Here is a 23007-nt window from a genome sequence, read left to right on the forward strand (position 1 = left end):
GTGTGGACTTCCAAATTAACCCCATTTGCCCTCCATAGCTTATCTCCGTCCATTTGGTGACTCTACGTCTCGACATGCAATGCAACAGTCGCAGCTCTCGCAACACATGCTGGCGCGTAGTGCTAGACTGCTAGGCCGGTCTACAGGCTACAGCAGTTGCACTGGTAGTGTTTGGTTGGACGTGTCTTTCTTCGGTCGTCGTCGTCTCGTCGTCAGAGGATGGTCTGGGCGCAACAACTCCATCCCATCATCATGGTTCATGGGGGATGCGTGCAGTGCGTGTGCGCGTTAGCTGCTGGTAGCCAGCCGTCGGCGGCGGCGTCAACAAAGACAGGCCGCCGGCCGCCGGCCGCCGGCCGGAGAGTGCGCGCTGTTGCTGCGGCCTTCCATGTAGGCATGCACGAGCGTGATGGCGGCTGTAACGAACCCGGAGTCGTCAGGAAACCACACGCCGTTGCGACCAAATAAAAAACCCGGCAGATAATAAGTAAACCTTGCAGCGTCCACAGTGTTTAGCTGCAGATAATAAAGATGAAAAGAAATGGCGTAAATTCTTGCAAACAATCAAACATCGCATATGTGTGTGTCTGGTAGAAGAATTTGCTTTCATATGAAAAATATGCGAAAGTGCAGAGACCTGACTTTGAAAAGTATGCAAAATGTTCATTGTCTTTTAGTGGAAAACTAAACACCCCCAATGTCCCTACAATGACAACAATTAACTTCAAAAAAGCTATAATCCAGCCCTAACAACCACCTAACCCAGAGATGCACGATCCAGCTTTTACAATTTAGCTTCGACAATTAAAGCATCTCCAACAGATTACTCATACCTCACCCTCCGTCTTTATTGCCAATAACTATTTTATATTTTTAGTAATGGCTGCTGCAGCAGACTACCAAAATCCAATCACTAAGAATATGGAAGAGGGATAAATACCTTTCATTTAGGGTGGAAGGAAGCGTGTTTTGGTGATTGTCAAAGGCTTTTAGGTATTGGAGATTGGATCAGTAATCTGCTGAAGCACCTCCGATCACCTCATTAGAACATCAAATTTTTGGTATCGAGAAGAGAGATGAGTAATTTGTTGAAGATGCTCTTAGGATGAACCCAAACAGACCTTAATTTGCTCCACAAGCCAAACAAGTGAATGGCAATAAAAGAAACTCGAACTCATGTTAATTCTCCCCAACTAGTTAATTTCACTGGTCACCAAACATCCGGTAATAAACCTAAGCTGCACCGAATCCGGGCCATCTGATGTTGGCGCAACAAGACGACCAGATAGACCTAGCCATCTGCTTTAAAATGGTGGCCCCATCAGCCAACAGAGCAGTCAAAATCTTTTGACCAACTCCAGATGAGCCAAGCAGACATGAGGTATGTAGTTAGTTGTTGTCCCACATGCAACGGCAGGATAAGATAACGAGTTGAACACCATCAGCTGCAGCAAACATTCTAGGGTTATACAACGCTAGGACAGACCAACAGGAACTGATAGCAACTCCCAAGGGCATTGTGCCAGTTAGCTCATTCTCACTTGTGGGTGCACATTCCAGGTCCTTTGATTCAAGTACAAGTATTCAGAAGCATGGTTCAATACTTCATTTATTATTATAAAAAATAAGAGATGCCCTAAAACTACAGTCTTTCTAGTAAGAAATTCGTGGTTACATTTCATACAAAATGCGAAAACCTTGGATGACAAAAGTGGACCAGCAACACCAATCACAAAAATGCAGTGACCCAAGGACAAACTAAACATCCCCTGTGAAATGCCAGGAGATCTAACGAGATAATGTTTGCCGAATGTTCTCGTCCACAAAATTATCATTCCCAGTAGCAAAACAGCCAATCATCCAAATGTTCTCAACCTGGTTATCAGTTATGCTCCACTGCCAAACAGGCTACCATCTGCAAGCCACGGTTAGCGGAGAAAGAAAGTTCCATTCACCTTTTTATTGTATTGTCTTAGCTGACTTGCACCTTGTTATAATGATCAGCAGCAACAGATAATGATGGTATGGTAATAGGAAATCCAGGTCCCATCTGCAAGGACGTGACTCCAGTAAGAAAAGAAAAATAGAAGAACAAGTTGCAGAGAAAATGCATCAAACAGGCCTTGAAGTTATCACACAGAAAAGTATGCATGTCAGTAAAAGGACAAATCAAATAACTCGTGATAGTCCTCCTATGGCTACTCTTGGGCATGCTTACATGCAAAAATATCACAAACATGACTCAACTTTTAGTTTTGCTCAGAGATTGTGTAGCCCGAGAAACACTTAGCAACTATTAACTAGTGACCGAAAGAGCTCTAGAAGCCAAAAGGCTACTTGATAGAAATTAGACGTTGCAATTCATAATGTGACTGACAATTCATTTTTGATCCACTGCAAAGATACTCTAAGGCTTGGTTGCAATCATTAAGAAGACCATCTCTGTACAGTACAGCGTAAAGGTGCTATCCAACCATTAACAAATACTGTATTCAGTGATTGCACCATTCTATCCACCATTATGAACTTTATTAGTATAATTTTAAAAACATGTATCTCATCTGAACTGAATACGGTACTTGATAGGGCCTATTGTTTCATGGATGTCCCAACAAACCTCCATTGTTCATAACAAAAAAATTCCATCATAAGTCCATAACAAAATTCCACTGTATAGACAAATGAAGAAATATGCATCACTAGTTCGCTACTACTGAATTTAGAATGGAATATGTTCTGCCTAAAGGGAGGTATGTTTAGCAAACACACAAAGCATGGTTTGTTAGCACACACACACAAAGTAGATACTAATAACCACAGGGCAACTACCAGGTACACCAGCCGGTTCTGCTCCACCAGAATAAAAATTATAGTTGATTTAAATAATTTTATTATTTTCTGTAAGTAATCCATGGCATCCCTAGGAAATGCAACAAAAGGATTCAGCAGTAAGTATCAGTCAAGAAGATAACTTACTGTGCTACTCAGTGTGAACTTCTTCACATATCCTACATATTTTGAAGCTGCAAGAAAGGGAGAATGTTAACAGCTTGGACTTGATAGTTTCATCATAATTATCAGGGGAACTGTGAACAACTAAAATGCGTAAATATACACTTATAGAAAAAAAGGTGACATGTTTACTATCAATATCACATAATCAGATAGCTTTTCACAGAGTCAAAATGAGCTTGCATGAAAACATATTTCACACCATGTTGATAGCATTGGTACTCAAAAAGTCCATGTAGGAGCTATAAATTATACTACACAAGAACTACACAACAATCATGCTCAGAGTTCATACATTTGATAGCTTCATAATTATCAGGGGGAACTACACAAGAGCTTTAAAGAAGGAAGCAAGACAGTAGCTGACAGATGATCAAAAGAAAATTGACAATTTTGTCAGCATTGCACCGAACACACCACACAAGAAATGTTTATCAATCATGTCGGGAACTGAAAAATATGGGTAATATTTGCTTGTAAGGTCAAGTGTACAACAGAATGCCAGTATAAGTAGCGTCAACAAATCACTTACTTTTCTTTAAACCCACTGGCTTAGCAAGTAAAAGTGCATGCACAAAAGCACCAATATTTTCACGTAAACTCTCCTCAGAAAAGTTCACCTGCAAATAACACGAACAATAATAAGATGAGGCAGTAAACAAAAAAGTTTGCAAATGCTCAGCAACCCAATATCTTGGTAGTGTCGCTAGGGCTATTGGGATTAGTGCTGATCTTCCATACCTTTCCAAGGCCAACATGCACTATAGCAGTTTTATCTATTTTGAAATCAACACGGCCTGATTTTGCCGCTTTGACAGCACCAGAAACATCATTTGTCACAGACCCTAGCTATAAAGCAATAAGTGTCACCAACAGCAGAATGTGAGGATGATTCTTCAACAAAACTGGTGAACATTCTTACCTTAGGATTAGGCATCAAACCACGTGGACCCAATATCCTAGCAACCTGAAAAGGGAAGGCAACCAGGATGTTAATATACATCAATCAGAGATAAACTAATGTTAATAAATTCACAGTGCTATGGTGTACCTTTGAAAGACGGGGCATGAACATCGGGGTTGCTATGCACTTGTCAAAGCTTAGTTTGCCTCCTCCTATACACATAATCATTGGTGGAAATAGAAATCCAAATAGTATCAAATATTGATGATGGAAACTAAAGGGTCACTGATTATAAAGATAACTATAGGTTACCAAGACAGTAAGACACTAAACGAGGTAAAGACAAATGAATGAATGGTAACTGAGATTTTCAAAAAGAATGAATGGTAACCAAAAAAAAATGTTGTGATAACTTAAGAAAAATGTAGTCTTCAACTTCATGGAAATATTCCTCAAATATCCAACACACAGTACCAAGAAAACATGCATGCAGATGGAAAGAGAACGATATGGTACAGCAACAGAGGGAATCAATGTACCTTTGCGGATCTCCTCGATCAACTCATCACCACCTACAACATCTGCTCCAGCAGCTCTAGCTTCTTCGGCTGCAGGACCTTCAGCAAATACCGCTACCCTAACAGTCTTAAAAATAAGCAAAAAGAAAACTCAGTACAAAATACACATAATAAACTAAGTAGGATTCAAAAAGTATACCATCATACCTTGCCAGTGCCATGAGGTAATGTTAAGGCACCACGAACCATCTGTAACCCAGGTAGAAGTATGGTCAGTATGTCAGATGATAAGTTTCCAACAACCAATCAATCACAACCAGACCATTTGGTTCAGTGCATCATCTTGGCTACTGAATTGATGGGGCACTATGTAAGCATAATTGCTTAGCATTTCATAAAGCTTCTGGACCTCCTACCATAGCATTTGTGACAAAAATTATTGTGCATTTGACTAGATGGCAAACACTAAAATACCAAAATCTTCACAAAATCATATTAGCAATATTGTTGTTCACTTATGTGGTTTCTGCCTTGCTTTTAAGGACTCGTGATCAGCAGAAAGAGGTATTGTACATTTTTGTTATTGCAGCTCAAATTATCTGAAGCAATAGTTCTCCATGCATTGCTAATATTTGTTGTCAAAACTGATCGACTATGCTGAACTAACAGAGTAATAGAACAAGTTAATCAAGATGACGTGAGTAGATGAGCATGAGTGAATATCACTGACACCACAATAGCTGCAGTTCAAGCAAAGTTTAAACAATAATTAAGAAAAAACTGCACCATAGGTCATCATAATCGTTTGGGTGTCGCTTCTAAATTTGGTGCATTAGTATTTCAGGATACCTTAATTGTGCCATTTATTTTCATTCAGCAACGAAGTGGGGGCACTATAGAGCATTGCTAAACCCCTATAAATGCCAAGCCCCTTGGCTCATGGAGACATCACCTTTTCTACCATTCAAATAGCTTATATTTTGACCTAACAAGAAAATTCATGGACTTAAAGGCATGCAAACTAAAACTCAAAGATTTCACACAATAAGTACTTCAAGGCCAAGAACATCTTCAAGAATTTCCAGAGATAGTTTTTATGTGAGGCTTTCATGCAGTCAAACTTTCATACAAGAAACATCACTAGGTATATCCTTAAAAGTACATTTTATAATGCTGTAGTTTCATTAATACTTAATAATACAAGGTTATAAAAAGTAACAGCCAAAGTTAGATGTTGGAGGGAGCAAAACAAAATCAATAATATCAAATAAAAAAGAACAGGGAGTAGCATGCACACCTGGTCACCGCGACGTGGATCAACACCTAATGTCACATGAGCTTCAACCGTTTCAACAAAATTCCGCTTCTTCTCATTTGTACTTGCCTGGAAGGGAGCAAATTATGATTTGATAAAGGAAGAAAATTTGAAAGATGCCACATTACATTCAAGTCCAGCATCATAACAAAACATGAACATAATAGAAAACAAAAATGAGTCAAGCTATAGAGCAGAATTTCCAGGGTCAATAATTTAGAAGAAACTATGTGTTGTACCCACACTTCTCTCAGCATCCACGACTTAAATGAGAAGGTATTCAAGGTTGGGGAGGTTACAATATTTGAGGCTAAGAGGTAATTAAGTTCTGAATTTTGGCTTGTGTTTTATATAACCAAAAACGTCATTATCATCACAAGCACTGCAGCATTGTCTTCTGGAACTTGGAGTCCATACATCTGCATAATACTGGAGTCATGAATCAGTGCAATTCAACTGCTTGTGGTTGTTCTGTAGCATATATCATAGGACTCTCTACACATTACAGTTGAGGTTTCACAACTTTACTGTAATGGCAAAACACTACACCATGTCTACTTGACTGCAAATCAAACAAAATGCGTGCTCATAAAAGCTAGCATGTGCAAGCATAGCAATGAGTTTCTTCCATTATAGAACTCGCCCAATCCATTGTTATCCAGTTCCAGCTCAAAACTCGCTAATATGAAACAACCTTAGAGGATATATACTCCTCTCATTGCCAACATTGCGGAGACTATGTGGATTATGGATTCAAAAAATCAAGAGCATAACAGACCTTGAGTTGGCGGATGGCATCAACGAGATCAATGGCGACCTTCTGCGGCCGCTTGACGACGGGTATGATCGTCGGGTACGGCACCTGTTCCTCCTCGACCTGCACGCCGAAGATGCTCCTCGTGGCCCGCGCCGCGTCCATCTGGATCCGCTCCCCCTCCCCCCGCAGCCCCTCATCCGGCGCCCCATCCGCCTGCCCGCCGGCCGGGCGGTCCTCTGGCAGCGGTGCGACCTTGGAAGGGTACGACACGGGCGAGATCACCGGCGCCGCGTCCTTCACGAACCGCATATCCTGCCTCGTCCACTCCCGCGGCGGCATCTGCTGCTGCGGCCGCCGCGGCAGCGGGGACTGGGGGCCCCGGTCAGCTTCCGGGGCCGGCGGCGGGGCGGCGGGCTCCTCGGGCGGGGCCTCCTGCTGCGGCTTCGGGGCGTAGGAGACGGGCTTGATGGGCGGCGGCCGCGGGGCGGAGCCGGAGCTGGCATCGGAGGAGAAGTGGAGAAGGGAGAGCAGGCGGTGGGGCTGCGGATGGCGCCGCGAGTGGGAGAGGAGGAGCCGGAGGTGAGCCATCGCGGGAGGCGACTGGTTGCGGCGGCCGGCGGCGACTGGCGAGGCCTTGGGGGTTTAGTCGGGGGAGGAGAAGGAAGGAAATGGGGGAGGGTTCTTCCGGTGGGCAGAGGCAGATGGGCTGGGTCCTCCTCCTCAGCTTTCGTTGTGTCCTGATTGGTCGGCCCATTCTCTTACCTGCTCCGCACCCTTCGAGGCCTTCTTTTAGTGCGGACAAAAACACGCACGATTTGGCCCATCAGAAAACTGTCCGAATCCCACATCGGCCCAAAAAAGCGCCATGCAAGTAGCGAAATGTTCCATACAACGCAAAAACTTGTTCCGATATACTTTTGACAATTAAAAAGGCGTTGGAAGTAAGTAAGTCGACATGTGGGCCTTTGGCCCAATTTCACGCTGCTTCGCGATCGTGCAGACGCAGTGGCGGGCGCTGTTACGAATAGCGCGCGCGACTAGGAGCACTTCCAGTTCGTTTCTTGGGCCGTATCTTCAAGGCCCACATCTGGTTGTCAAGCTTTCTCCATTTATTCGTTCGCGAGCGCGCATGAAGAAGCTTAGCTGTGTGACGTTCAATACCGAAACTAAAACATCTCGCACTAATCGTTTTACAAATTAGAATCACAAGCGGAAAGCGAACAAGTTTCTTAGTGGTTTTATTCAGAACTAGGTTAATGCCCGTGCGTTGCGACGGGACATTGATCACATGTGTTTAAATGATCCTAGCAGTGATCGACTCAATCAAAGCACACTTAACTCAAATTTACAACATATACATGTACAATGTGGATGTTTATTATATATGTGTATGGCAGCATTAGCACGCGTGTATAAAAGTGTATAGATGGCACAAAATGTCCTCAAAAGTATCTTCATCATTTGACACCAAACAAATCAATTTGTTCATAATATATGGGAAATCAATTTGTTGATAACAAATGCTACGGATTGACTTTTGGGAAGCAGGCACTTCACTGGAAAGAAATCCTTCATACTGAAGCTTAACCACACATATAACTAAATCTCAATGCAACAATTTTAGAGTACCAAGAAGAATTTGTAACTCTGCAGAATATATAGCATGAAAAAAATAAATGGTCTTTATTGCAATCTTCCCCACACAATATCGAAAGAAAAATGAGCAGTGTAGCCTAACGACCAATGAGATAGATATCCCCACCCTTCCCACATTGATCTCGTTGCTCCCAAGTCTCATCCCATCTTATTCTAGTAAAACAAGTCACTAGCATTATATTCTATTCTGCTATTCATAAATTGTCGTGCTGCTGATCCTCCATACACTTATACACATACACATGATTGTTCTCAGCTCTAAGCTCCTAGGCACTATCAGGAGAACCGCATATGATTGGCAAAGGACCCGTCAACCAACTCGGCTACTTTATGGACCTCCTACAGCCACTACCCAAACGGGGAGGGTTACGCTGGATGGACAGGGCTGTCACCGCCTGCCGCCTACCTCATCTAACCATAGGATAGGACTGCATCCGGCAACACTAGCACCGTATCTAAATTAATGAGCGATACTCTAGTATCCCGCGTGGAGCCCCCACCCTCCGGATGGACAGACATCGTACTAGGGCAAATATGAGAATACCGGAACCGTTGCCATGGCACTAGATTTACTCTTCTAATCATGCAAGGTATAATGTCTGAATATAAACTAATCATAGCATACATGTCTGACACCGCATAAAATAAACTATGCAAATATATAAATTTAGAAGTTAACTCTATTAAAGATATCTGAGAATTACAAAAGAGAGAAAGAGCTAAACACATACTGAACACTCCTAGGCAACCTCGAGAACCCGAGGAAGAGCTACTTCAGCCTAAACTCCACTAGCCTATGGACTTAGGAAGAGAGAAACTTGAGAGAGAGCAATTTGAGGTGTGTCTTGATTCTACCCCCTCCCCCCCCCTCCCTCATATTTACAGGTGTGTCCAAGGGTGTTCCTACCGTACAAATAGGTGAAGCCTTGAAGAACCGACATGGAGAATTGTTGACGGCCATTATACACTATTTTGGCCGCCAACCATTGCAAATAATGATGGAACTTGAAGTAGTGCTGATATAAAGTTTTATCTAAACTAACGAGTTCCGCGAGTTTTGTGTCCAAACATGTTTTGCAAGAAATATAGGTAATATGAGGTACAAATACCATTATTGGTGAAGTAGCGGTTGAGACCATACGAATGAAGGTTTATTCATACATTTCGATACAAAGGACACATGGACATGGTGCAAAGGTTACTCAAATCATATATTTTACTGCACCATGTTGAAGAGGTCTCCAAGATGATCAAAATGGACACTTGGATCACCCAATTCGGAGTCCCAATGGAAAAGTTATGCTTTCGGAAAGATCACTGACACGGCCTTGCCAGGCCGGCCGACCTGAACTAGGCTGGCTGGCCCCTCACCTTCCCAAAACACTTCCCGGTCATCATCACACTTTTGGGGACTCAACAATGGACCCCCAAACACTTGGGAGACATGCCCAAAGCAAAGCTAAGGTCGGAAGGCCTCATATGTCCCTCTAATGGGCTCCTGAAGTGGCCACTCGAAGTTGGGCTGATTACGCAAGGTTGGACCTGCACCTACATGCAAGGAAACACAAAGAGGATCAATAACAACCATTGGATGGAATATAACACAAGTAGAGGGATGGATGAGCTTGTCACATGGATCAAAGGGCCCACCTTTCGCATGGATAATGTCCAACCGACTGCAAACCGCCTTGGAAGAGCTACTCCACACCATCCATCACAAAATGGCGGTTGATCCAACACCTGGAGACAAATTCCCAGGCTGGCCAGCCTCACTTTTGCGGCCTTTTGGACCAATTCAACTTGACGGCTACTCCAACTGACGTTACAAGAGGAATCCTAGGCGCACGATCAAAAGTCAGCGGATCGGAAGGCTGGTCGGCCTCCAACTTGCATGCCACTGTTATCCCCATAATCTGGACGGGCCGAAAGTGGGCCATGGAGCAAGATGGGCTTGGAAGATAACTATAATAGGCTTGCGAATTGGACCTTGTGCGGATGATTGGGGCCAGAAAGGCCGTGTAAATATAGATATAGGCAGTTAAGAGTCATGTCGTGTTTGGTTAGGGTTGGTTAAGAAAGACAAGTCTACGGATTATAAATATGTACTATGAATAAACAAGAAAGAAAAGCATTCATCAACAACTCTCGGCGCATCGCCACCCCTGTTCTAGGGTTTTCTCGGGTATGTGCCGTGCGGCCCCGATCACGTTCTGCGCGATCGGGGCAGCATCACATTTGCCTATTCATTTTATGTGTTACTCGTTCTGAAGCCTTGTAGATGGCGAGTAGCGCTGGTTATCTTGACACGCATAGAGTAACATTGTTTTCTTCATTTTCTGATCATGCTTTGTCTGTTGCTCATGAGTGTTTGGTGGTTATCGCGTCCGATCCTGGACGTGATGGTCACGTCTTGTTTTATCCTTATCAGTAGATCCAATCTGTTATGACTAGTTTCTATTTATTAGAGATTTAACTCCATATGTGCATGATTAGGCCTTGCAAACGAGTTGAAGGTTCCGGCAGTATGATTAGTATCAAATCGCGGATCGAAAAGAGATTGCTTCAGGAATTGGCTCTTCGGCTGGTTTTTGGATCTCTGTTTAGGTTGATATCGTTCCGATACTTTTGGGTATTTGTTAGGCTCAATCACACGTAGGACGTTCCGATCGTGCAGTGAGGGCTTAGTTATCGTAGGTTGGATTAGATTGATATTTATGAAGCAAGATTTATTTTGTTGTCAAGTATATAGATATATATATTGCCTGTTCCAAAGATCCGATCCGGTATTGATGCAATCGGCTCTTCATAGCCGATACCGGGGAGGAATGATGAGCCGATCACGGCTCGGACTAACCTTTACACGTGTCTGTGCATATAGGAATTTAATACATCACACCTTCCTGATCAGGTACAGGATCAGGTGGCACGCCTAGCGACTCCAGGCTAGGGTGTGCGTCGGATTACTGGGCCGTTTGTGACAGTTCATGTACTTGCAAGCTAGACATATGTTTTGTTAGTGTGAAGTACGTGCTTGATAGTGTAAAGCTGTGTATGTTTATGTGAAGTTCTTAAAAATCTAAAGTGTAAGTAAAAAGGGTATTTTCGTAATTATGGAAAAACTAGGGTTGTTTTTGCAAAATGTACTTGGATAGAAGGAACTTCAAAATAAGTAAAGTAGTTTTGCAAATTTATTTTTCTTACTTTATGTTTTGTAAAAATATATATTTACCCAACAGTTGCATTAGAAATGCATGAGTTAAATTGTGTAAAAATTTGAGTCAAGTTGTGGAAATAGGGGTATTTGTGTAATTTATTAATAGTACAAGTCTTTTTATGCGAAATAGGTGATTTACAAAAGTAACTTTCCAAAATTAATAGAAGTAAACAGGTAATAATGTAAGTAATCATGACTTACATAGCATCTTGCAAACAGGTCCAAGGTTATATGTAATTTACACTAACAATGACAAAGATTTTATAAAATTCAAGTTTAGTCCAAGTCTTAAAATAAAACCTCAAATTTTGAGTTTTGGAGTTCAAACCCTATAACAAAGTTGTAGAGCTTAAAAAGTTGTACAACTTTTATTTTGGTCACGTTTTTATTTGAGCTCTAGAACAGTGGTTAAATTCTTTTTTACCAAAAGGTCCCTGCAATTTTCTAAAATTACAAACAAGTCCTCAGGAAATTCCCTTTCTCTTCCTCCTCTGGCGCTGCTCTGTTTCTGCTCTGCAGCTGCCACTGTGCCGACCATCCTTGCCATATCCTGCTGCAAATTTTCCACGCATCACTACCCTCAACTCCTTCTCCTCTGGCGCCCTTATCTCTTTTCCCACCGGCAGCAGTTCTGTCCAATTCCATTTTCCCCTCCCTCTCCCTTCTATCCATAGGCAGCAACAGCTCAAGCATTGGGGGCAGCTCGGGCTCCAAGCGTGCGGCCTGAGCGGGCGGCGCAGGGCGCTGTGCAGGCGCGACGCGTGCGGGGGCGAGCTCCTGGATGCGCGGGGCACAAGCGCTGGCGGAGCGGGAGCGGCTGGTGGCGGCGCTGGGCGGCAGCGCTGGGCGGCCCAGGCGCGAGCGAGCGGCAGCCGCAGCAGTGCGGGCGCGCAGGCATGGCGCTGGCCAGGCGAGCGCGCGCGGGCTCGCGGGAGGCAGGCGGCAGCGGCGCTGGCCCGGCGTGGGCCCAGGCGCGTGGCTCCAGGCGCAGGTGGCGCGCGGACGCGTGGCCCCAAGCGCGCGGGGAGGGGCAACTCAGCCAGAGCTGGCGCTGGGCAGAGCACGGCCAGGCAGAGCGCAGGGGGGCGGACGGCAGGAAGGGAGCAGGCGTGCGCAAGCGGTTGGACCGGCAGCTCGGCTTGACGTGGAGTGCGCAGGGCGGCCGCGCGCGTGGGAGCGGGCTCGGGCGAGCGGTCCTGAGCGGCTGGTGGCGGCACGGGTACAGACGCCAGGCGAGCACAGAAGCTAGGCTGAGCGGTGTAGTGCAGGTGGCCGTATTCCACGTCGGGGAGCTGCAACACGAGGGGGAAATTGGAGGGCAGGTGATACGCGGTTATTCGGGCGACACGCGCGTGGCGCGGACGGCGGGTTGAGCGGAGGCTGGGTAGAGCACGTGGACGAGCGTGCGGAGCGCGCGGCGCGGCCACGGTTAGGCACTGGGTGGCTCGGTTTGGGTGCGCACAGGCGCGACGCAGGAGCGGAGCTCAGGGCTCGCGATGCCGTGGCGCGACGACTCGGCGCGGACCCGCACGGGGAGAACAATGGAACCGCGCGTGAAGGACGTCGGAGATCGTTGTGGAGCGAAGGCGGCGGTCAGACGTGACGCGCTCGGAGGAGCCTCGAGGCAAGCAAACACGACTGTAACGAGCTACAGCAGATGGAACTCGCCATCACCGCCGGTGAGAAACTGAGGGCCTCTCCGCGAAACTCTTTTATTATTTCATGTGTGCAAAGCAACAACTAACTTATAAAATCCGTAGAAAATGATATAAAAATCGTAAAATGTCAAATAAAGATGTTATGGAATCCTTGTGAGTAGATCTATGCAGTATGTGTATAACTTTGTATGTGTTAGTAGAAAAATTTTGCTTTAGACTTTTGCCTATACTTGTTAGGGTTAAATTCGTATCTGTAGTTGTACTGCTCCAATTGCAATGAATTACAATTCATTTATATAATCTTTCCAAGTTGTTGAAGAACAACATCCTTGGTAGGTTAGACATCTAGGTATGAATTTCTGAAGTTACCTGTCAGGTTTTGCTCATGTGCTGTGTAGTCCTTAATGTTTGTGTTGTTTGGCTCAATTAAACTTTGAAACATTGCTTAGTAACAACTACTGAGTTGTATTATGTTTCTTAAGAGAACACCTCTTTTAATGATTTATAACTCTAGATATAGCTGTTTAAAGTGTAGGTCAGAATCTGTCCAATTCTGGATGAAAATATTTCTTTACGTTGTTCACTCTGGTTAACTTTTGAATCACCTAAAATGATAATAAAACTATATAAGAAAGTTATAGATCATTTTCTAAGCTTTCTAGAAAGTTAAAAACCATGTTTGCTGAATTAATATCAGTTTTCGGTCCATGTTTGTACAAATCCGCTTGTCTATTGTGCTAGTGTAGTGTATCATGGAGATATGTGATGTTTGGTTAACCCTCATTCATATAGATGCTCATGCCTTTGCCCTGGTTTTGATTGCAATCTTGCTAGAGCCCTTTCTATATGAAGATCCTAGTCTACCTCGTGTATCGACTACTTAGCTGATACACCTTTGCAACTAGGCTTAGCAATCGGTTACTAGTTCAGCCGATTTTCGATAGGCATGACCCTATCGGCCATAAGCCTTTTGACTTCTTCCCTACCGGCAAAAGCCCCTCGGCCGATGTTAACCACCCTATCGGTCCGATCCAATGTTAGTGCCCTGACCGACCTGGTCCGATCTAGACAACCACGCCGGCTATGCATCAATCGGTTGTTTGCTGATATCATCGAACCACTCCAACACGGATTACTCCGGTTAACACTCCCGTCAATAATTGGATAGGTACATCCAATAGAGAACGTAATTGTCAGCTAAGCACAGCCAGTACAGCATAGGGAATCGGCTACTTGTGCCGATTCACAAATCTAACGCATGCACACATATTAGCTCGGCTGATGTTCACACTCTCGACTAGTTTACCAATGCACAATCAAATAGTTACATACACTGATCAGCTAGCATGCTGATGTTCACAGATCGACTAGTTCACTAAAAACACAAATCGGCTATGCTGATGCGCACAGTGATCAGCTAGCCATCCGATTTAGATAACGTATCGGCTGCGCATAGTCGATATATCGGAGGTACACACACAATCTTAGGATTCTTGTTATCAGCCGATTTATCGGCTGAGAGATCGGCTATATGCTTACCGGTTACATACCCTCAATCACATCCTCTTTAGTCTAACTCCACACTTATGATCTCACCAACCTAGTTTAATATTAGTGTTCTGTTACACCTAATTCTTGAAATAGGTCTAACTTAGATAACCCCATCGGCTGTATGACAATTGATTGTTGTACTGACGTAGTCAAGCCGATGCAACCACACCTAGTTACCTAGGATAACACTTAAGCACATCTCATTTAGGCACAGCCAGTGCAGAGTAGGACAATCAGCTACACAGCTGATATGCCCTCATAGATATAGGAGAACATTAAGGATGAAAACCGGCTACACAGCTGATTCACCAATCAGCTGAATACGCTGAGACACAGACCGTACGGATACATAGTTCGACTAGTCTATCAATACACCATCGGCTAGTTACTCGCATTAGTCAACTAGCTATGCCGATACATCACTCGACTAATTCTACCTGATGTTTAAATCGGCGAATGTGCCGATACACTAAATCGGCTAGAAGGTCAAATCACCGATCGACTAGTTTTGCTAAAGCATGGATCCGCTATGCTGATACACACGCGGTTAGTTAAGTACGCCGATGCTCACACAAATTAGTTAGGACACAGCTGCTTTAGGAAACATCCCTGTGATCGATGTTTTCATCGATCAATTAGAAAACCAGTGCACCTGTCAACCGGCTACCCAGACCAAAGTACACAACCTTGGATTAGTAAGATCGCACAGTAGACACGCCTCTGTTAGGCACGACCAAAGCACATCAGTCAGCTAAACCGGATGCATCCTCATCGGTTAAGACCAAGACCTATACACCAACCAATTAGATAATCAAACATGCTACCTAATGAAGTTAGTATAGATGTTTAGGGTAACCCCCCTGTTGCCTAACGAGACTAGTTAGTTTAGTTAATACTCGATAAATGACTGCCCAGTATAGGGTAGTTAGGTTATTTGTCGAAATGTAATGTTCCTTTATTTGGATTGCAACTTTATCGTGAATTGAAATGAAAGTGTATGCATTCATTAAACTCCATCTTGCATATCATATAGATTCGACCACTCTCGCCGACGGAAATTACCAATTAATCCCGGAACCAGAAGGAAGTTATTCTGAAGACCCCGGGAACTTCGTCGCGGGATTATCTGAAGCCCCGAACCAAAGTTCGGAAGATATTGACTTACTGACTTCAGACCCACCAACAAAGGCAAGCCCCGGACATAACCCTTACTTTATTACACTGCAACCTATATTATTTATATATATCTTTATGCATTAAGTTCTTAGGAGTTGTTTGAAAACCTTAGTTGCATAATTCCAGAAACCAATGTATTGTACACTAGAACTTGAGTCCGACTAGCTGCTATGCTTATAGGACCGGTAGAAGTCGAGTGATTTCCTGTCCCTCGCGCGATATAGAAATTGTGATGTTTACATTCCTGTTATCACTGTAAGGATGACGGACGGGATTTTGTGAGGTATCATATTGAGATGATACCCGTCTGTGTATGGAATTTGATAAGGTCGCAGTGTGTGGTAGCGGTGGTTAAGCGTTTGAAAGTACTAGCCACGTGCCGTGAAATATGGTAAGCGGTAAGCCTAGTAACCGATCGGCCCGAGGAGTGGACATACCCCCCACCACATGTATTTGCTTCTTTTGGTTACTTTTTTCGATGTGTAGGTATACGTGTTGCTGGGCAACCAGGAGTACGGGTTTTGTAGTCGCGCTACCGACGTACGTCCTGCACTTTGGAAGTGCGTATGTCCTGTAGTCGCTTGTGGTGGATCTGATCCACGAGTCGGAATGAAAGGCAAATGGTTGCTTAGGAACGACCCTTTGGTGTTCCAAGCGTGTGTGTTAGGTTTACCCTTGCAAGGTTTTGAATCTCGATTCAGGAATCGTGAATGAGACTACTTACCCCCTTTACCACATAGAGTAATAAGAGCAACTTTGTGATTATGAAAGATGATGTTGGTTAAAGATTCTACCATGTTTGAGTAGTTATAGGTGCTTACCTAGAATGGTTAATCCACTAGAACCTGAAAGCTAAAAGTTGAAAGTAAGGATCTACTCTTTGTTGCTTTTCAGCTGAAAACTCTACCCAAAGCTAAAAGCCTTCATAAGTCTAGCTACATGGCTAAGTATACCATGAGACGGGTAAGCCTTGCTGAGTATTAGTATACTCAGCCTTGCTAGTTGTATATTTTTCAGGTGATATCTATGAAGACCCTACTCTTCCCTTGCCTTGGCCCTGTGCTCTTCCAGATGATTGGTCCGTGGAATGGGATCCGTCCCCGGCCAGCACTGGTGATATCGAATGATGTCATGCTCGGGCTTAGCATGGCATCCGTCTGGACGACGTGTTAGGAATCGTCGCGTATGTTTTCCGCTGCTAAGAACCTTAACTTTAACAGTTGTAATGTTTTCTCTAGATTTAAAATTTCATACTGCTTTTAGAACTCTTGTAATGTAATTCCCTGTAATGTAACATATGATGGTGACTGTATCTCTGGACTCACCTTCGTGTGAGGTAACCTTATTGATCCTGTGTATCGGTGGTTTATCAGGACGTTACCCGACAGGCCAAGGGATTATACCGTTTGAAGCACGTTGGAGCCCTCTGGAGTGGACTCGCGTACTTGAGCCGGTATAATTCAGGTTGGTTCTGCCACACCGTTGACCGAGGGATCGGGGCCCACCAGCAGTCCCACAAGCCTCCCGGCTCCTCGTGTTGCCTGTCACTGCTCGCCGGCGGGTTTTGACCGATAACACATTCTGGCACGCCTGGTGGGACAATCTTCGTCATCGTCATCGCCATCATCTTCATCGACTCCGTCATCTTCTTTGACCTCATCAATTGCGGTTAACGGGATGGCAAGGGACAAGATATGATGAAATCAAGACTCAATTTGAAGCCAATCTCATCGGCTCTTTTGAAAGGACTCGCAACCACGGTGTCAGGTGGAAAGGGTTTTCACCCGAAGGTGCTCTTGATGGAGTAGATCTGTCTGTCCCATCTGAAGACCGTACCAGAGCTCTGCGGCAGGAAGTAAATTATGTGGTGGCTCACTCATTGCACCGACATTCTGAGAGTTTGGTCAACGCTTTCGAGCGTGTAGCTTTGCGTGTGGTCCAAGAAATTATGAAGCATCAACACTCTCCAACTGGGCCTACCTTGGGGAGTCATAAAGGAGAATTGCCGTTCCAAACCAGACCACCATTGCCTTATGCGCTCGCGGCTGCGAAGTCACATGGTTCTCCGGCTTATGTGGTTTATAAAGTGGGTGGTGATCCTATGGATCACTAATTCTTCAGCGAGCCACCCAGAGAAATCCCACATGACTATATGTGTGCTTATATACCGGACAGCAATAATCCGGTACAGAGAGCAGTCGAAGGGGTTTCCGGAGCGGATGCAGAAAAACAAGCATGGCTAGCAACTTATGCTACCGGGCCGAGCCACGACAGTGCACACTCGGCCCCAGGGTCACAAGCAGTGGAGCAAATCACCACCATTCTGAGAGACCAGTTTGGCATATTACCAAAGAGGAGGGCGATCGGCTATGCCAAGCCGTATCCGAGCGATTACGATCTAATCCCACTGCCGCCCAAGTATCGGCTTCCTGAGTTTACCAAATTCAGTGGGGTAGAAGGTTCCAGTTCTATTGAACACGTGAGCTGATACCTGGCACAGTTGGGAATGATCTCTGTATCGGATCCGTTGCGAGTAAGGTTTTTCTCGCAGTCACTCACAGGACCAGCCTTTGGATGGTATACGTCATTAGGTCCTGACTCTATCCGTACATGGAAGCAGCTGGAAGAATAATTCCACATTCAGTATCATTCAGAAGCTGCAGAAGCCGGGATTGCCGATCTGAAATAGGTACAACAGAAGTGTGGAGAGACCGTGGCGGAATTCGTTCGATGCTTAGGGAGGTGAAGAATAGATGCTACTCAACATGGATTTCAGAGAAAGAAGCAGTCGAATTGGCATCATTGGGATTATTGACGCCGATCAGAGATCTGGCTTTTCAATTGAATTCACCTCTTTGGCGCATCTGGTCCAGAAGCTGACGACGCATGAGCAGCGTCATCCTGAGCTGTACCAAGAAAAATTCAAGCGTGAAGTGGCGGTGGTTGATACAGAGGAGGCCGAAGACTCCGGGGAAGAGCTAGAAGTATCAGTCGCAGAATGGACTGGCGGCGCAAATCCTGTGCCCTGCAAGTGGGTGAAGCAAACTGGGCCCGCGAAGGGGTTTGATTTTGATGTAGGTAAAGTCGAACAAATTTTCGACCTATTGCTAAAAGAAAAACAGTTGAAGTTTCAAGAAGGATACAAGCCTCCCACGGCGCAGGAGTTGAAGGGAAGATCATATTGTAAGTGGCATGACTCCATTACCCACAGCACGAGCGATTGCAAGGAGCTCCGTCGGCAAATCCAGTCGGCTATTGAGCAAGGCCGATTGATATTAGGCCAGACTGCCATGAAGGTCGACACTCAGCCTTTTCCTAGCGTAAATGTGGTGGAAAGTTACGACCGGTCTGCAAACCGACAGCTGGATTTCACGCTTGGCATTAACATGGCGGGGGTAACATCACGCCACCAAGTCAAGAACAAAGAGGCTAATCCCAGCGATCGGCCCCAAAAAGAAGGGAAAGGATATGTTACAGAAGAGCAAGTAAGGTATGTGAGGAATCAACGGCCAACTTCTTCTGATCTTCTCAGGAAGTATGAATACCAGTATCAGCAGCGTCTTCAGCGGGAATCTGAGGAGGAAGAATATGAGCGTCGCACTGGGAAGCGCCTGAGGAAGCATGAAGACGTCCGTGATCATTGGTACTGCCCTTTCTTCAGGTATTGTTGGGATTCTGGTATGGCTCGGCTGCCTACTACTAGGGATTGCCCAGAGTGCAGACCTGTGAAGCCAGATGCAGAAGGGGTCTCGGTTTTCCGACGGTTAGGACCTGTTCCAACCCGACAAGAATGGGTTCGTTCACCACGAAGGGAAGAGAACTTTGATGAAGAAGAGGATAGGTATCACCGTCCACGTTGGTGCCCTGATGGACTCAATCGTTCTCAGAAGCGCAGGGTTCAGCGGCTGCGAAGCTTGGAAGAAGCCGAGGCTAAGTACATCGAGTCATTAAGAAAAGCGCGATCGGATCTGGCAGAACAAGTCCATTATGTGCAGAAAAAAGAGTCACGCCCTTCCAGAAAGGAGTGGCGGCCCAAGTCAGCAAAAGCCGATAAGAAGGTATCGGCTGATACACATATGGTCTTTGTACTTCCTGCAAAATTCCATGCTCAGACCCGCGAAGAGCCATCGATGGCCCAGCTTGATTTGGGACCACGGGCGGTAGTATTCAAAAAGCCACAAGCAAAGAATTACAAGCACCTGAAGGCTTTATATCTTAAAGGGTATATAAACGGTCAGCCCGTTAACAAGATGCTGGTGGATACGGGAGCGGCAATTAATATCATGCCATACTCGGTTCTGCGCCGTTTGGGGCGGTCCACCGGAGACCTGATCAAGACTAATGTCACACTAAGTGACTTTAATGGGCAGACTTCAGAAGCTCAGGGCGTCCTCAGTGTAGATCTCACCATTGGAAACAAGACTATCCCGACCTCCTTTTTCGTCGTCAATAGCAAAAGCACCTACAATATCCTACTTGGCAGGGATTGGATTCACACTAACTGTTGCATTCCTTCCATGATGCATCAATGTTTAATCCAATGGGACGGAGATGAGGTGGAAGTGGTCCAAGCAGATGATTCAATTGAAATTTCGCATGCTGCCATGAGCATCTGGGATGCAGAAGACCAAGAGCCGATTTCAGGGATGAGTCTAGAAGGGTGTGATCGCATCGAGGCTACAAAAAACAGAGTGAGGCTAGTCTTATCCACTGGCCTTACAGAGTAGAAGAGTCGCATGAAACAAGTCATCGCAGCGTACCTATGGAGGCCGATTCCTGCAATCGGCCCCAAACAATTAAGTATAAATTCTTAATGTTAAGTGTTTTACATAGTCATTATGGGATGCCCTGCGCTGGATGCCGGCCTTATTCTTTTTGTAAAAACTTGAAAGATAATGGGATACATGGAGCGGCCGATCTAAACGATCGGCCGAAATTCTTTTTACTATCTTCTTTTTCCATCTACAGCGTTGATCTAACGGAGGACGGGAAGTTAGGATATGGTTTCACATCGGCTGACGAACTTGAAGAAATAGATATTGGTCCTGGGGATAAGCCACGACCAACGTTCGTAAGTAAGAAATTGCATCCATCCCCGCGAGACCCGATGATAACTTTATTAAAGGAGTATGCCGATTGCTTCGCCTGGGATTATACAGAGATGCCCGGGCTGGATAGGAGTATAGTTGAGCATCGGCTCCCTCTTAAAAGTAGATTCCGACCATTCCAACAGCGAGCACGCCAAATGAAAGCCGATGTCCTGATTGAAGTGAAAAAAGAAGTGGAGAAGGTGTTAGAAGCTGGATTTATCAGGACTTGTAGGTACGTCGAATGGATCTCCAGCGTTGTACCCGTGCAGAAGAAGGACGGCCAATGGCGGGTTTGCGTAGATTTTAGAGATCTCAATAGGGCCACTCCGAAGGATGAATACCCAATGCCTGTTGCAGAGACATTAATCAATGCGGCTGCCGGTCATAAAATTTTGAGTTTCATGGATGGTAGTGCTGGTTACAATCAAATTTTCATGGCCCCTGAAGATATACACAAAACTGCATTCAGAGTGCCTGGAGCGGTGGGCCTATTCGAGTACGTGGTTATGACCTTCGGTCTGAAAAATTCTGGTGCTACGTATCAGCGTGCCATGAACCACATCTTCCATGATCTGATCGGCAATTTGGTGGAAATTTACATCGATGATGTCGTGGTGAAGTCAGCATCAGTTGAAGGACATCTGGGTGATTTACGACAGGTTCTGGAACGAACTAGAAAGTTCGGGCTCAGGATAAACCCAAAGAGGTGCGCTTTTGGCGTGTCAGCTGGGCAATTTTTGGGTTTTCTGGTTCATGAAAGAGGAATCGAGATCGGCTTAAAAAGTCAGGAAGCCGTGCGCACTATGGTGCCACCCACTACCAAGAAGGAGCTCCGGCAATTTATTGGCAAGATTAACTTCGTCAGGAGGTTTATTTCTAATCTGTCTGGGTGGATTGAACCTTTTATGGAGTTAGTGAAAATCAAAACCAACGAAGAATTCCGCTGGGTGGCAGAACAGCAACGGGCATTCGAAGAAATTAAAGAATATTTATTGAGACCGCCTGTGTTGGTTCCACCACAACAAGATAGGACATTTTATATATATTTGTTAGTCGGTGACACCTCTATTGCTTCAGTGGTAGTATAATTATATGATAACAAGGAGAGGGTGGTATTTTACCTCAGCAGAAGGATGTTGGACGCAGAAACAAGGTATCCCGATATGGAGAAGCTCTGCCTTTTCTTATTTTTTACGTGCAGCAAGCTTCGCCACATCCTGTTATCGGCTGAGGTAACTATCATTTGCAAATCGGATGTTATAAAGCATATGCTATCGGCTCCTGTGTTGAAAGGCCGATTGGGAAAATGGATGTTTGCATTATCAGAGTTCGATATCCGATATCAACCCGCAAAAGCAGTCAAAGGGCAGGCGTTAGCGGATCTCATTGCTGAGAGGGTTAATACCAACATAGCGGCGCTTTCCGTACGAGCTTGGGCTATGTACTTCGACGGATGTGGCATCGGCATCCTGCTGGTATCGCCTCGGGGGGCAACGTATTCTTTCTTGATCAGATTACCTACTACTTGCACCAACAATCTTGCAGAGTATGAAGCGGTGCATATAGGTATGGAATTGCTTCTGGAGGCCGGAGCCGAAGCGGTAGAAGTCTTCGGGGATTCAAAATTAGTAATCTCCCAACTCACAGAGGAATATAGGTGTGAAAGTGAGCTACTATTTCTATTGTGGGTGCAATGCCAGGAACTAATAGCCCAATTCAGATACATAAATTTTTATTGGATACCTAGAACTCGGAATACAGAGGCCAATGATTTGGCACAACTGGCTTCGGGGTACAAAACCGATGGATCTAATCACCAGGTACACTTACTGGACCAGGGGGATTGGAGAGCCGATATCTTCAATTATTTGAAGGATTCAGCTCGGGGGGCACCCAAGAGGATACGATATAAAGCCATGAGGTATGTCCTGATAGGGGATAACATGTTTTATAGGACCTTGGAGGGGTTGTTGCTTAAATGCTTGGGGCCAGTTGAGTCCAATCAACTCTTACACGAAGTCCATGAAGGAACGTGCAGGACTCATCAATCGGCTCACAAAATGAAATGGTTGATTAGGCGGTCAGGGTACTATTGGCCCACCATGCTTGAGGATTGTTTTAAGTATTATAAAGGGTGTCAAGCATGTCAGAGGTTC

The 23007-nt window shown here is 45.0% G+C and overlaps 1 protein-coding gene across 1 annotated transcript; it reads right to left on the reverse strand.

Moving 5' to 3' along the window:
- Window positions 1-1579: 1579 nt before the first annotated feature.
- On the reverse strand, window positions 1580-7188 carry LOC112888375 (50S ribosomal protein L1). The gene is made up of 10 exons (XM_025954582.1): window positions 6528-7188; window positions 5732-5818; window positions 4642-4683; window positions 4456-4561; window positions 4064-4128; window positions 3935-3979; window positions 3754-3861; window positions 3545-3632; window positions 2977-3023; window positions 1580-2050 (listed from the first exon to the last, which is right to left on the reverse strand). Exons 1-10 carry the CDS (start codon window positions 7092-7094, stop codon window positions 1973-1975), a joined length of 1233 nt encoding a protein of 410 aa, XP_025810367.1. The 5' UTR covers window positions 7095-7188; the 3' UTR covers window positions 1580-1972.
- Between the last annotated feature and the right edge of the window lie 15819 nt (window positions 7189-23007).

Source organism: Panicum hallii, chromosome 4 (genome assembly GCF_002211085.1).
Source record: "Panicum hallii strain FIL2 chromosome 4, PHallii_v3.1, whole genome shotgun sequence".
NCBI classification, from domain to species: Eukaryota; Viridiplantae; Streptophyta; class Magnoliopsida; order Poales; family Poaceae; genus Panicum; species Panicum hallii.

What these genes read in the sequence shown, in the direction of transcription:
- LOC112888375 (XM_025954582.1), bottom strand. Translation starts at nt 7,094, where the DNA reads ATGGCTCACCTCCGGCTCCTCCTCTCCCACTCGCGGCGCCATCCGCAG. An exon ending in TGCATGTTGGCCTTGGAAAG is followed by an intron (nt 3,633 to 3,753) that starts GTATGGAAGATC and finishes TGTTATTTGCAG; the next exon opens with GTGAACTTTTCTGAGGAGAG. An exon ending in AGTTCACACTGAGTAGCACA is followed by an intron (nt 2,051 to 2,976) that starts GTAAGTTATCTT and finishes ACGTCCTTGCAG; the next exon opens with ATGGGACCTGGATTTCCTAT.